At 40.7% G+C, this 16,156-nt stretch overlaps 1 protein-coding gene across 1 annotated transcript in view; it reads right to left on the bottom strand.

The window, feature by feature from the left end:
• pdgfd (platelet derived growth factor d) overlaps positions 1 to 5,753 on the bottom strand; it is a 66,516-nt gene extending 60,763 nt beyond the window's left edge. Inside the window, exon 1 of the mRNA XM_075473594.1 lies at positions 5,195 to 5,753. Coding sequence (XP_075329709.1) covers positions 5,195 to 5,312 — 118 coding nt within the window. The 5' untranslated portion in view covers positions 5,313 to 5,753. The remainder of the gene's footprint in view (positions 1 to 5,194) is intronic.
• Positions 5,754 to 16,156: the final 10,403 nt, after the last annotated feature.

Genomic DNA, 16,156 nt, shown 5'->3' with positions numbered 1-16,156 from the left:
GACAAGCAGCTGCTTAGATAAGTCCAGCTGCTGATTGTTGGTACAAGATTTAAGGAGTCAGAGCGTGCATAAAGCTTTGAATCTATGAGCAACACTTACGAAAGCTTAATATTCACCATTTATACATTATACTTGAGTCACCAAAGTATATTTGGCAAACCATTTACATATCTATATGTTATGTTTTGGCAAAATCTTTAATCTAATCTATCTAAAATGGTTATTTTTTATATCATTCTCTTTGTTACACATGCATACAACACAGACTTATCCTATATGTGCACACACTCTTCTTCAAAATGGACAGGAAGAGTGATTGTTGGCTTACGCAGTTTAGCGTCTCTCCCCTTAACACATAGTAACATTTCAGAAACCTTTGATAACCTAAAAAGTGTTTAGGAATATAAGGTTTTTTTTTTTTTTTTTTTAATAAAACCAATGCTGTTTTTCAGTGGAAGAGTCTCCTTTTAGGTTTTTTTTTTTTTTTTGGTTATTTTTATCTTGCATGTTACGTCCAAATGTAGCCTAACGTACAGCATTTATAAACCCCTGTCCAACCAAGCTAACCTTCCAGTATTGTCAAAACCCAAATTATACACTTCAAATTCCTTTCACTTAATCAAGTGCAATAAGAAAAGTTCAAAGTTAGAAATTATTACCAGGGGTGCCAAAACTTACCATTTCATTAGTGTCACAAATGCTCTAGTGCCTACTGTAGATACTACATATTAATAATGTCTGTCACATATTCTCATTGGGACAAACATTGTCAGAACAGGGCTAAGATAAGCTGACACAGATAGAAAGTAGATAAAATAGACGTCCACTTACACCCTGGTGAATATGTGTGAGGGATTACAATGTTTAAAGATGGCACTGTTATGTCTGGGTATGCGTGTTTGCCTGTATTCGCGTATGTTGAGATAAGTTTCTTAAAGCAGAAAGACACAATTATGTGTGCTCTCTTCAGTGTATTGACATGTGGGTTTTTTGTTTTTTTTCTGTTTCCTTTTTTGAAATATACAGTCTGACTCACCCCTTACCTCACCCCAACCCCTTTTATGCTCACACAGACACACTTCAATCGAAGGCTAAAAGAACGAGCAAAACGCTTAACAACCTCAGGAGGAAAAGCTCGGACGGGGGGGGGATTCCTCGACGTGAGCTAAGACATTCTGTCGGAACATTTATACACAAACACTCACATTCAAACACACGGGGGTGCGCTCACAAGCACGTTCACACAGCAGTTATTGGACAAGCGGGAGCTGCAGAGTCTCTATCAGCATGCACAAGGAAGCAACTCTAATCAGCACCAGTCAATCAAATAACGGAACTAAGCTCTCATGTTCCACATAAGCTGTATGTTAAGGGAAACACACACACAAACATACAAGTAAGGATAACTTCTAAACAGTGAATTATTGCAAGACTTTAGTGGATTAAAGAGCTTTCTCAAGAGCAGCGATCACACAGCCTGTGTGATCATGACACAAAATTGTTTTATCGTACCAATCTGACTTGACATTATCAGTTCAAATATATGGTTTGAGAAATGTGTCAGGGGAATCCTCTTTAAGTACCCGCCCCATCCCACCGAGTGACAATCTATTACAAAATTATCATCTTAGCTCAAAAATTCCTGTGTCAGCCTCATAAAGCATTTTGTGGTTTCAATGAGAACTAAGTCAATTTTGACTGTAATATTAGAAGGTAGGGCCCGACCGATATGGTTTTTTCAGGGCCGATACCAATACCGATAATTATGGAAATGGGAGGCCGATAACCGATATGTGCAACCGATAAATAGAAACATTATTCACGATAAATTAAAAATAGCACACACTGGCACAAACTTTCATATTCATTAAGTCTTTTTAATTGTAAAAATGAAAAGTGCAGGAAGCTGCCAGCAGCATTTGTAAAATAAAGCCAAACATAACTTAGAATAAAACGGGAAATAAAATAATAATTATCAATAAAAAAATAAATCACTCCCTGCTATGAGAATACTTGAATATATGCTATTTTTATATTAAGAAGTAATAGAAAATGAACTGACTGAGAACTAAAAATCAAGTGTAGGGAGCTGCTTATAGCATTTTTAAACAGTAAAATAAACATAAACATCCCTGTACAACTTTACAATGAACCATTTGAGTCGCGTCGCGTACGGCTTCATGAAGTTGTTCACCTAACACCATGGTTGTTAGCGCAAGCCTGCTAGCTACTTGGTGGTGGTGTGACAGCCTGTCTGGCTACCCGTAACAAGATGTTACTCCAGATGTTTGAAACGCAGCGACTGGCCAAAACTTAATTCTATTAAAGTTAATTAAGAGGGACATTACGACCAATCACCATTGGTTCTAATGTGCTGGGTAACCAGTTGTTACGGAACAAGATAGGCTCTCACACCGGCAGGCTACCAAGTAGCTAGCAGGCTTGCACTAACAAATGGTTAGTCTCAAGAACAAACACGTTTTATTTGGTCTTCATTGACCATGGCTTTCAGTCCACTTTTCGTGTAGAACTACAGACACGTTCACGTTTCCATTTGGGGGTTTTAAAATTACTGTACACTATGCTGAGACTGCTTTATGGACAACCGTTTCAGTGAGGAGTATTCACTGTCATTCTGGTTATCCTTACGTGAGCTAAAGGTTTGCGTCGTTACACAGTTCAAATGGACCATTTTCACTAGTTGTATACACTAATAAAGACGTTGTGGTGCCGTGCTTTTGCAACGTTGGTGTGTTTGTGACTTATTGCAGGGGATAAGGCTTCGTATATGCTTACCTTGAAGGGAGTTTGTTCTCTCTGCTTCAAGTAGTACTGCCACCACCGTGGCCCCACTTGCACCCGCACCGCAGCCGCCTTGAAACCGCTCACAGCGTTCAGTAGCCACCCCGCCCCCAACTTGCACCACGGCCGCCTTGAAACCGTTCGCAGCCTTGCGTGTTGATTGGTTGTATTCCGTGTGCCAAACAAATCAGATGCTGTGACGGGGCGGGGCAATGCTCATGAACTCAAAGTGGCGAGAGCGAGAGCAGAAGACGCGTTCAGAACCAAACGGCTGCAAAATTGGTTATGAAAATTATATAAACTTATCTGTGGAAATTTATGGAAAGTATGGCCGATGCCGATATCCCCAAAATGCTAAATATCGGCCCGATATATCGGTGGGGCCGATAATCGGTCGGGCCTTATTAGAAGGTGTCTCACAAACATCACACACAACTGCGGTACAACAGCAGTTATTAAAGATAACCGTGATCGTTTTGTAACCTAACCAAACAGTGAGGTAAGACAAAGTGACCGAATGAATTCTTAGGATTTACTACATCCACCACTGCCTATCCAACACCCACTCTACAAAGGCAACAGCCAATATGGTTTCAAGTTAAGAGAAGAATACATTTTTTAATTGTAAATCATTAAAGAAGAAAAAATCACGTTGGATTTTAAAACTAAGGCTGTTGGAAAAGTGGAAAGTTTCGGGACAGGGCAAAGTTTTTGAAAATAACAGCTAAAAAATGCTGCCAAAAAAAATGACAGGAGGCCACGATGAAGGCAAGGACAAAAAGATCAGAACAGGCAACTGCGTGAGAGGAACACTGTGTGAGAAAGGGTTTGCTTTGAATGCTTTGAAGCACTTCACTGCTGTCCAAAAAAAAAAAGCATTTTTAATTAAAAAGTAAACATCAGACTTTTATCATCAACCTCTTACGTGCATATTAATTTTTGTTCATTAGTACTTTTATTTACCTTCATTTTTACTCAACTTGCTATTTGTCTAGATGTGCTTATTGTTACTGTCCTAAAACATAGCAGCAAAGATGTCCAAACCTACTTGGCAATAAAGACAATTCTGATTCTGATATAATTCAAATATTTCTATCATTAGACTTTGGGAGTTGAATCAATTTGTTAATGAGCATCCAAATATGCAATTTTATCTGATCTTCTTGCTCAATACTTTTTCTTCACTTGAAACTTTTTATTTTGCTGCTGGAATTTTGACCTTCACCAAACAGAGCTGGTGCAGCTGTTGTCTTCTGAGAGCATTAACTTTTAGTTTGTAACAAGCCATTTCTTTCTCATTATTTCCTACATTTCTATCCTGCCGCTGCCCTCTCACAGTGCTGCTACAGCACAGCTGTGGCTACTTGTTGAGCCAGATCATTTACAGTGTACACATGCTCGTTTGATGTGCAAGACATGCACATGTGACAGTGCAATCAGTCAAACGTGAAGCATGTGGATGCTGCACACTTAAAAGCCAAAATGATACAACTCTGCTGCAGATTTATGGAAAAGAGGTCAGATATATGGCCGGCTTTGGCTCAAATGATTTCCCACGAACAGATGATGAAAAATGAACGGTTGACAGTTTTAGGGGAGGATTTGTGGGGCAGCAAAGGTCATAGAAAGGGAGGCTTTTTAATTTGCCAAGAGTCAAACTTTTAGTGACCCTCTCACCTTCTTTTCTGTTATCTTTACACACACAGAAACACACAGGGGTGATTGGTGAGACAGGCCAGAGGGGCAATCATCCAGGTTAGAACTTAATACACTGGTATTTTCACGTTTCAAAGCCAAAAGCAACCTCCTCACAGCTGAGAGTGTGAGTGTGCAATCAAAGGCTGGCCACTTCACCCTGGCTTTAGCCTGAGGGCCCAGATAAAAGTAATCATGGCACACCTTCAGGAACTTAGATATGCAAGAGGATCGGGGAATTTGTAGACCTCAGCTTGCACGAGGGACAGATGCTCTGTATCCATAACACGGTGTCATTAAAAGGATTTTAGCACCCACATGGCTGAGGCTTCTGTGTCCTGGATTTGACTTACAACTTGGAACAATTTGTGTTCAAACAAAACTTGGTTTGCAACCGCTTAAAATAATTGAACTTCCATTGGTTGCTGTGCAAAATGTGACTTCAACACCCCAAAGCTGCTCCACACAATCAGTCAGGGTCATGTTTCTCCATTGTCTCATAAATACCTAAAGGCGTGCTCTCAACTCAATTTCATAGCTGTGACGTAGAATGCACAAACAAAAAAAAGATTACAATGCTGCATTGAAATTCGCTTTCGAAACTATATAACAGACAGCAGAAAAGTGAGCCAACTATAACAGTAGCAAGAGAAGATAAAAAAGCAAACAAATTAAAATAAAAAACAAGACATCTCACCGTTTCTCCTGCTGTTACCCCTCAACACTTTGGCATGAGAAACCTGAGCCTTTACAACTCCGGTTATGGTCCCCATCAATAAAACCATCCACATCTGAGCAACCACCAGTCCTCTCATGGTGCTGACAAACTCGTGCGCGTTTTCGAACCTCGTCCTCTTCACACTTCCAGCGGGTCAAATGAAGGATGACTTACTTAAAACACCCCGAGAACAATTTAGTTTCTCTTTGGCAGCTTTCCATTCAGCAAAGTTGAGCTTTCCCCAAGTATGGCTCCTCTACAAGAGCATGAAAGCCACTTGTTGACTCCGACTACAGACGCCCGGACACGATGTCCCGTCTTGTGCCAAAACTTCGGAGAGCTTGCTGTTAAAGTTAGGCGCACCCGGAGACTCTGACGACAAAACTCCGAGACAGTAACGAGCAGGTGGAGGATAATATATCTCCTTTCACGGTCAGACATGAGATTATCGGCGCCGAAATTCTTATCACTGTGAAGCCCAAAAAATTCTATTCAGTCACTGACAAATATCCTGCATTGCTCAGCCTGGCTCCTATCTGACGCCTTTGCACAGTGAAAGTCAGCGCGCGTCAAACTTTGCCAACTGACCGGTGCGCGCTCACGACGTGTGTATCGTGGGTGTGTGATGTGGGTGTGTAACAGCAAGAGGTGCTGGGCCGGGAGGTCAGACAAGGAGTAATTAAAATATATACATATATATGAATGATAAGATAGAATAAAAGAAGAAAAACTATAACAAAGACAAACACATCCATCTGTCTGCAGAGACAACGAAAGAATGTGCCACTGAAGATGATTTTTATTTTAAGGAAGCTCCTTTGAGTATCTATCCATGCTGTCTGCTGAAATAAGGCAAGGCAAGGCAAGGCATCTTTATTTATACAGCGCATTTCATAGGAGAGGAGAAATCACCACAGGCAACCACGGATTTAGCCCTAAGACACCTAAGTATTTTATGTATTTAAATTTTTTTTTTTTACAAAAACAACATGTAAAGTCCCAGTAAACAAGACGTTGTAATAAATGGTACATTACCAAGTATTTACTGTAAATGACCCTCTCTCCATACAATACGATTTAATCTTAATCTATGTTTAACAGAAAATAATTGGATGAAAATATGTCATTAAATGGGCAACTTTGTGAAATGCAGGTCATTTAGAGAGTCGTTTGATAATGCAAATCTGGAAGGAATTTCTGCAGCGCTGCCAAGGTTTTTGCGCACTGAATGTTCTATATAAGCACAGACTGTTAGACGATAAAAGACAGTTATGGTCTCAGGTGTCAAGAATGTATAGCCCCTGCCCTGTGTGGGCGCTGTCAACGTTCACTCTGCCCAATGTCCAGCAGGGGGCTACTTCTGTGGTTATAAAAGTTGTTCATAACTCGCAAAAATGAATGACTGCGGGTTTTAACTCTATGAGTACACAGTCCTGGTCTTCAGTAAAACATGATGGTCCCATTTAGCATAAAACTGAACATAAGGAAGCATATGGTTTAGGATCATCATACCTTGTGACCTCAAGGTCAAAGGGCACGCTTAGTTTGCATACTTTGCAGTCATATTCAAAACTCGTGTCATACAACTGGTTTCGAAAGAGGAAGATGATAATGGCCAAAATGCAAAACACAATGATTCAAAAGGGAATGATTCACAAACCAGCAGTCTTTTTCTCACATCACTTTTAATGGGGACTGATGGGTCTTTGTTGTGCATCTGGAGCATCTGTGACTGTCAATTCTCTGTACCACGTCAGGGCTTTTTTTCCCCAGAAAACTTGTCACGTTAAAACACTGTTGGGTTGGGCAGTGACAGAGATCACTATGACCGACTGTTCAATGTAGTGAATGAACTTTGTATCAGTAAGTTAATGCAACTTTAACTGTGTTGCCTTTCGGTGCATTAAGCTGAAATACTCAATAAAAACATACGTCTACAAAACAATCCCTGTTTAAATGAACAAATTATGTGAAAAATGTGTTATTTGTAGGGCTAGGCAAGTTAACTCGTTATTATCACGTTAACGCATTTCAATTATTTAACGCTGATAAATATTTTATCGCGCATTAACGCATGTTTATTTATTTTTTTAATTTAATTTAAAAAAAAAAATTAATTAAAAAAACAAAAATTTTGGGGGGCTTTTGTACCTTAAAGAAAGTTCAGAGAGACAGGAAGCAGGGGGCAGAGAGAGGGGGAACGACACACAGCACAGGGCCGTCCGATGCGGGACTCGATCCGGGGCCAGCTGCAGCGAGGACTATAGCCTCTTGTACATGGGGCACCTGCTCAACCCACTACACCACAAACCACCCCTGTTTTATCATTTGTTTTATTATTCTAAAAGTCTGTTGCTCACAGGCTTTTATTTTGTAAAAGTCTGTTGCCGTCTGCTGCGGAACCGGAACAAAAAGTAATTGGCGGATCCACCAAACATGGAGAAGGGTACGGAAGGGACCACAATGGAAATAAGCCTTAGGGCTTTTTTGTGTTATCCCTGACTATTTATTTATTTTAATGTATGGTTCAGTTGCTGTACCATGATTTACAAAATAATAGTCAAATAAATTAATTCATTCATTCAACTTTTACTTGGAAATTTTCATTTTAAAGTTCTTCCAGACAGAACCAAAGTCATCTGTAAACACTGCCAAGTTGAATTATCTTATCACCGTAGTAGTTCCAGTCTAAAATATCCCTTAAAGGCAAAACACACAATTGATACCAGCAAGTCATTCAAGGAAACAGACAGTGGAGCGAGGCTTCTACATAAAAACTACATAAAAATGTTAAAAGTGTGTTTGCACAACAAATATTATGGCACTTTAATTCATATGGCAGCACATTTAAAATAAAACTAAATACTAAAAGCTTTACACTACTTTTGAATAAATGTTTGGATTTTGCGTACAATGCGATTAATCGTGATTAATAAGGGAAATCATGTGATTAATTAGATTAAAAATTTGAATCGTTGCCCAGCCCTAGTTATTTGAAACTGAAACATAGTTGTTGTTTTTTTTTTTAAATCAAAACACATTAAAACAGCCTATAAACAAATTAGAATCATACTGAATGATATGAACTGAACTAATAATGAATTGACTTAATACAAACATTGTTTCGTTTACGTTTTTTACCTATTGAATTTATAGTCTCCTGCTCCGTTCTGTATGCCAAAGTTGTGTCCTCTTGAGCACAAATACATAGTACGTTGAGGCCAGAAGAGGTTATCTTTGTGGGGTTTTCAATTGTTCTGCCCGACACACCGCAGGGGGTCCGCCTGTCACCTCTTGATCCTGACATCACTTTGGTGTATAAGAGCTCCTAAAGCCGGAGTTATAGTTGACGCGTCTGTCACGGCGGTGGCGGACCGTGACGTCAAAATGACGTTTCAGGCATGGCGCTTCCCTTGAAAAGACGGCGCAGCGCGGCATCGTGCACCAGTCGATTTTTGTAACTTGGCTGCGCCGAGAACAACGAACCGGATGGACCAATGTGAGACCAGGCTCAGTCAGGAGGTGCGTTTGTACAGGTACCTGTACGACACTGCAGTGAAACAGCACAGGGAGCACGTAAACTCCCAAAACTGGTGGACAGAGATTGGCAGAACTTTGGGGAAAGAGGGAGAGTTCTGTAAGAATGTGTGGAAGAAGCTACGGGACAGATACGTGAAGGAAAGAAGAGGGCAGAGACTCTGTTGATGCCGGGGGCTTCAAACCTTCACCTCTATTAACTGAATTAAAAAATTTAAATGATCCGAATACTGCAGCAGTATCATTAATTACAGTATTCCTGCTCTTGACAGCGGCATTGTTTTCTTCTCCACTTTCGTGGTTGTAGAGTAGCGGTAATCTTCACGTGGCAGCGCCACCTCTGTGACGGAGAAAATTGCAACGACTGGCGCATCGACTTGCGCCACTATATATGGCGGGCACGAAATCGTGACGTCATCAACACCGGTCGCGCTAGCAGACGCGGCAACCATGCTAGAGCCTTAAGGGGGCGCCAGCACCTCAGAACACACTGCTCTAAGTAACAAAGCTGTAATCACTCAGATGGTTTTCTAGGATGTTGGCTTGATGTGTGGAAGCACATACTGATGTGGCGCTGAGACACCCGAGTGTGGTTTGTGTGAATTACAAAAGAGGAAAAGCAGGCTTTTTTTGAGGGTGGTTTTCCCGTACAGATAAGGTGCAACCGGTGTGTGCAGAAGGCTGATGGCTCATGGTGGCCCCATTCATTTTGAGCAATCTATGCGTTAAATAAAGCACATTCCCAAACATCTCAACATCATGCTAGACTCTTTTCGGACAAGAAACATTCCTCACAAAGGTAAACTGACAAACCAGAGCCATTTTCACACACAAACTAAAGATGATGATGATACAGAATTAAGCATGGACCCTGTTCACGCTTGCCTTTTCAGAGCTGCACCAGACAACAGAAGGCTATCTGTGTAAGACACATACTCACCTGTCAGGATGCAGCACTCTGGAGGCTGAACATGTTGTAGCTACACAGTGGAATTTGCTGAGTTTTGTTTACAGCATATATTGGTTTTTGGACAACACTTTCTTCTTATTGCCATATGGATAAGTGTTTTTGAGTTAATCATTCCTTAAAGGTGGGGTAGGGGTTCTTTTTCTGGAACATTTTTTTACATATTGCTTGAAATACTCTTCACACCCCCATTGCAACCAATTAATTAAAAGTTTTGACACAAATATGAAAAGTTTTAGTGGCCTCTAGAATGTACAATCTAGGAAAAACACTATCCAATCATACTGAACGGACCGTTAATGATGATTGGATTCTGATGCCGTCTATCAAACTGCAATCTGCTCCTCCCTCCCCCTCCTTCCCCCTGTGCGCGTACCCTGCTCCGTGAACGAATTAAGGCTCTAGCATGGTTGCCGCGTCTGCTAGCGCGACCGGTGTTGATGACGTCACGATTTCGTGCCCGCCATATATAGTGGCGCAAGTCGATGCGCCAGTCGTTGCAATTTTCTCCGTCACAGAGGTGGCGCTGCCACGTGAAGATTACCGCTACTCTACAACCACGAAAGTGGAGAAGAAAACAATGCCGCTGTCAAGAGCAGGAATACTGTAATTAATGATACTGCTGCAGTATTCGGATCATTTAAATTTTTTAATTCAGTTAATAGAGGTGAAGGTTTGAAGCCCCCGGCATCAACAGAGTCTCTGCCCTCTTCTTTCCTTCACGTATCTGTCCCGTAGCTTCTTCCACACATTCTTACAGAACTCTCCCTCTTTCCCCAAAGTTCTGCCAATCTCTGTCCACCAGTTTTGGGAGTTTACGTGCTCCCTGTGCTGTTTCACTGCAGTGTCGTACAGGTACCTGTACAAACGCACCTCCTGACTGAGCCTGGTCTCACATTGGTCCATCCGGTTCGTTGTTCTCGGCGCAGCCAAGTTACAAAAATCGACTGGTGCACGATGCCGCGCTGCGCCGTCTTTTCAAGGGAAGCGCCATGCCTGAAACGTCATTTTGACGTCACGGTCCGCCACCGCCGTGACAGACGCGTCAACTATAACTCCGGCTTTACACGTCCAGAAGCTTGGCAGGAAGCTAAACTAGAGCCAGCTTGGCTAGCACCTAGCATTATTAAACGTATAGTTAGCATATACTAAATACTAAATACTAAATACGGCAACGATCGATGCTTGCTGTCAGAACAGCGCTCGTGCACCTTCGTGCTCGTGCGCGTTCATGTACTCTAGAGGCGTGCCTTCGGGGGGAAAGTGAAGAAAAGGGTTGGGACTTTTTACCTGTGTATTTTCAAAATGCAGCTTCGCTGGACTCAAAATCCAGGATCTCCTACCCTACCTTTAATTGTTTTGTCACCTGATGGCCAAATACTTATTGTTGGCAGCTTTTCTTTGCTTTAATTTCTTGTCACCATCACACCTAATTTTGATCGATATTTAGACTTTATGGGATGAACTTGCCAACTTGAGGTTTCAGCTGGTTCAGCACAAAGCCTTCCCATTACCCTGCAATTGGCTAATGACTACTGCAGCACCTAAAAGTTGGAACCACTTAGGGAATTATATAGGTTATTAATAAAGAGGAGAAATTAATTAAAATTAAAGGCTATTAGACTATCCTGCTAAGCTTCTAAGGCATATGCACCCTGGGAGTGAATTGTAAGTGCACATAAAGATCGCTGGCAGGCACAAATGTGTCATACCTCATGTTCGTGCACCTACACCTACACACACACACACACACACACACACACACACACACACACACACACACATACATACAGATGACTTACTGCTATTTCTCACTGCATTGAAAATATGATCCGCCAAGACTTTAATGAAAGGGAAACAACGCAAAATGTCACACATGAGCAAAATAAATCTATAGAAAACATAACCATTACCATTGTGATGCACACTAACTATTGTCAATAGCACTTCACAATAACCATATTCTGTAATATTGGCTTTTAGAGTATCGATACTGCTGTGCCAGTAGCAGATATAATATTTCTCTAACTGTATTCTCTACTCTCTCGGTTCCATCTTTGTGTGTGTGTGAATGTGTGTCCACAGCATGTGTCTGCTTGAATGATCTGGCATTTGTCTTGTTTTCCCTGAAGCGAACACACAGTGCACAGACATACTGTTACCCTCATGTCCAATGTGTGTCTGTTTATATGAGTGTAGCAAGCTTTCTTTTTACAATAAATTGATTTAATCCACCTCAATGACAAGCCTGTTGTGAGTGCTGAAGTGCCCTTTGGCAAAACTCAGTGAGTCTTAACTCTGAATATTTCAAGAATTTTTCTTACATCAAGTCATTGAAATTTACTTGAAAACATACCTTTATATGTAAGCAATGGCAGTCTTAAAGAAAAGTAAGAGCTTCTGACTTGCAGCGGTTTAAAGAACGTTGCAGATTTCACTCTTCACTGTTCACTGAATTTCTCCAGCACCAACAGGCCAATCATTACGCTGTGAGCTTAATCTGGTGGTTGTAGGCGATGGGTGGATGGGAGTCTTGATTCTGCCACAGTCATTGTCAGTAATTTGTTGGGAATTGTCTATGACAGGTAATCGCCCAAGCCTTATAAAGGAACAGTGTGTAACAATTACTGACTTCCACCTATCGAGCTGGAAGTAGCACCCAAATGCTTTCCACCCACTATCCAGGACAAATTGCACCTATATTGGTAAGTTTAATCATGGTCTGTGGAGAAAACAAGAACCTTTGAAGACCTTCATCGCCCATTTCCATTGGGGAAGAGCCACACCTCGTTCTTTTTCTTGTTTTCTGGCTTCAGCTATTTTGAATTTTCTTCACCTCTTCATGCCTCTGTCTCTTTCACAAGGTAGCTCACATGATCCTCTATTTTTCAAATGTGTGCCCTCAAACTAATCCACACAAACAGTATCTAAAACCAATGTTTCCCCCACTTTTGTCTTCATCATCACCCCTCCGAATGGCACTCTCTTTGTGTGCCATTTATTGAGGTGGGTGTTCTGTTGTGAAGAAGCACAGCTGCTCAGACAGATATGAATGGTTCATTCCAAAGTTGTAAAATTGGTTTTGCAAAACGATTACATTCGGAAACATAGTTTTTCATTGAATTATTTTGTCTCCTTTGTTATTTTTCCTCACTGTTTCCTGAAACTAAGATATTTTTGAACCGGAACTATTTGAATGTTCATGCATTGTTGATATTTCAAAGAGATATGATTTAGAATAAAAACAAAACAATTCAGACAAGGTACTGAAACACTTATGGAAGAATCTAACACAAATTGACATCAGAGGCACAATATCTTACATATCCTCAAGCATATCTGAAAGGCATTGCAACTTACTTTTATTTTACAAAGTCATCAAAATGTCACCGTAACTTCAAGGTTGCTCTGAGCATGCTTGGAAAACTTTCTGAAGTTTTCTGTTGATTTAGGCTATCTCACTTGCTTCTGTCTCATGTAATCCACGACTGATTTGATGATGGAGAGATCGGGGCCCTGCAGGGGCTGTGCCATCTGCTGCAGGGTTTCTTGTTCTTCTTGTAGATGATGATTGTTCTTAATGACTGCCTGTATGACCATGGTTGTTGACATGCTTCAGTATGAATAAGGGGCCAATCAGACAGCTGCTGGGGGGCATTGTCTTATAGGAATCTAAACATTTGCAGTGCCTAAATCTCCTTCGCAGTATGAGCTCTAATTCAGACTTTGTAGATGTAGCTATTGTTTATATCTGTACATCTCTAAATTAGTATTTTTCCAGTCGTCATTGTAGCATTACCAAAGACATAAGACAAACGAGGCTAAATCCAAAGACAAAGATGCTATATGTGATGGTTTTGGGTTCACTTATATCTCTGGTTTTATTTGAAAAGTACTCTGTTCTTGTGCATTTCTGGTAGTGATGCTTCCCATTTTTGTTTCACTCCACACCCATTTTGAGCTTTTAATGATTAGCTCACATCTTTATTTTGTTCAAGTCATACCGTCTTCTTTGTCTCAGGCATCACTCATCTGGTATACATGATGGGCCCAAATCGTCCTCCTTCCTTGGGAAGGTTCATAATAGGGTGAAATGACCTGGAAATATTTAAGTGGCAGCTATGACAAAAGCTGATGAAATTCCCAAAATGCCGAGTAAAAGTGCATTAATGTTTTCTTTATTATCTCCGTATAAATAATAAACACTGGACCATCTCATATGAAAGGAAGGGAGATAATAATTTCCCATGTTCCGCAGTTACTTTTATATCCAGCAATGTATAAAACAACCCTGGATTATTTTCATTCAGTCGTGATCAACATTTAAAAATGACAAACAATTGACTAACTATCTTTTATAAATTCTACAAATTGCAGCATGACATTTTGATTCATTTTTTAAAAAAATGAAAAAATGGTTTTAAAATCACTTTTAAACCAAATAGAAATAAAACTGAAACTGAAAACTCTAAAACAAACTGCACTCAAATTGTTTCCCAATGACACTGAAAGCCTCATTTAGTTTCCTAGCGACTACGAACGCAGCATGCTGTGGTTAACTTCACGCAGAGTGGTGTAAAAAGAAGAGGAAAGAGATTGATATATTCGAAACATATAGGAATGAAATGCTAATAACTGAGTCAAAATGGGGTAACACTGTTTTTTTGGAGAAACGGGGGGAAAAAAAAAGAAGAAAGAACTGGAGATTAACTTCACATAAGGAGCCGGATGGTTTAGTCAGACAGATACTATAAGGCAGTTTGTATGTGTATATGTATATTTTGTCTCGGTGTCTCAGCCTCTATGATACAGTTGTCGAAATGACAGAATAACGGACACACAAAAACTGCCGGTCGTGTATAGAACACGCCGCAGTGATGGCTTTGTGCTTCCAAGATGCTCCTTATGTTAACATGCATCTCAAATGTTTGTCCTCAGACACTTGCAAGTAATGCATGATGCAGCGGCCCGCTTATGCATGTGAAAGCAAAGAATAATGCTATTTTTAAAACTTTTTTAATAGACTTTGAGCATTTTTATGCACCTTTTATGCAGGTGGTGGGATGAGGCTATGGTGCTGTAGGACAGTATCTAAATAGATGTCGCGCTGCGCCCCCATGACACAACAGTGGTTTTGATGCCCTCATCCACGCCTGTTGTTTTGACAGATTCCTGGCCTTCTCCTGTGGCTCATTATGGAAATGCAGTACGTATGTGTGTGTGTGTGTGTGTGTGTGCTGTTACTTGAAATATATTAGCATTGAGGACTACATGTGCAAAATGAGCTCTGCACATGTACAAAGTGAAACACCTACTGAAATATGGAGTTTGAAGAAATGTCAAAGCTACGTCAGTTTTAGCGGTAGATTACACAGTATGATGGCACTCTGTGTGTGTGTTTGTGTCTTTATGCATTGATTTACGCGGCACACGTACATGCTCCGTCAGAATTTAAAAGTTGCATTTGGACTTATTAAAGAAATCAAGAGTGTTGAACCTCTTCCTTTCCAGTCTCGGGGAAGCGTCATACTCGGGCCGTAACTTTGAGATTGCTCCTTCTGGTTTATTTGGTCCCAAAGAAACATTTTCATGACGGCACATACAGTAGTTCTTATACTGTCAAAGGACAAGCTGTTTGCAAACCTACAAGCCAAACGCAGTTTCGAAGTGTATTCTCCCACTCAGCTCTTTGTGCCCGTCAGAGACATCAGAACCCATAGAAACAAAAGCCTATGATAGGCTGTCAGTCTCAAGCATCTCACCTGACATCTCCCTGGGCAGAGCTATGCGAGCTGATACTGATCACTTTGGTAAAAGGAGTAAGCTTGACTGATTACACTGGAAAAAGCTGCCACTAATGTTCTGGATGTTATTCCTTTGCTGTTGGAAAGGAGGAGACGTGTTCGGTCTCTCAGGTCAGGCACCAATTTCTACAGTTGCTGTGCTTTTGCAGGATTCTGTACAGGTGAAACCGTGGCTTTAAAGGGAAAACGGAAGGTCTTTTTCCTTAACAAAAGTTCATTCGGTAAAGGTTCTGTGGATGGAAATATTTCGGCTGTCATGGAATTTCTGCTTTGCACAAGAGCAAAAACTAGATAATGTCCATGCGTCGGGCCTATTGCCTCCTTCCCTTTCTTCTTCTTTTCTGCTTTCTTGTTTCATTCCCTGCAACCTTTTTTGATCCTTCGCGCCCTTCGACTTAATACCAGGTAAAGGGAATTAACTTTGGAAGAAGTAGATGTGCTCTGTGTTTTGGGAGTCATGACACAGAGACTGAACTAAACTTTTATCACTTAAAAGTAAAAAGCAAAGTTTGAAAAGGAGGTGTAGATTATAAATGACACTGGGAATACTGGAGTTATTTGGCCTGTTTTAACACACATGCTTGAAGGTGTACAGCGGCCTTTAGGATGTGGGAGTTTGGAATATCTTTTGCA

This window comes from Odontesthes bonariensis, chromosome 9 (genome assembly GCF_027942865.1).
Source record: "Odontesthes bonariensis isolate fOdoBon6 chromosome 9, fOdoBon6.hap1, whole genome shotgun sequence".
NCBI classification, from domain to species: Eukaryota; Metazoa; Chordata; class Actinopteri; order Atheriniformes; family Atherinopsidae; genus Odontesthes; species Odontesthes bonariensis.
The sequence above is the reverse complement of the archived record's forward strand: the minus strand, read 5'-3'. Positions and strand labels throughout refer to the sequence as shown.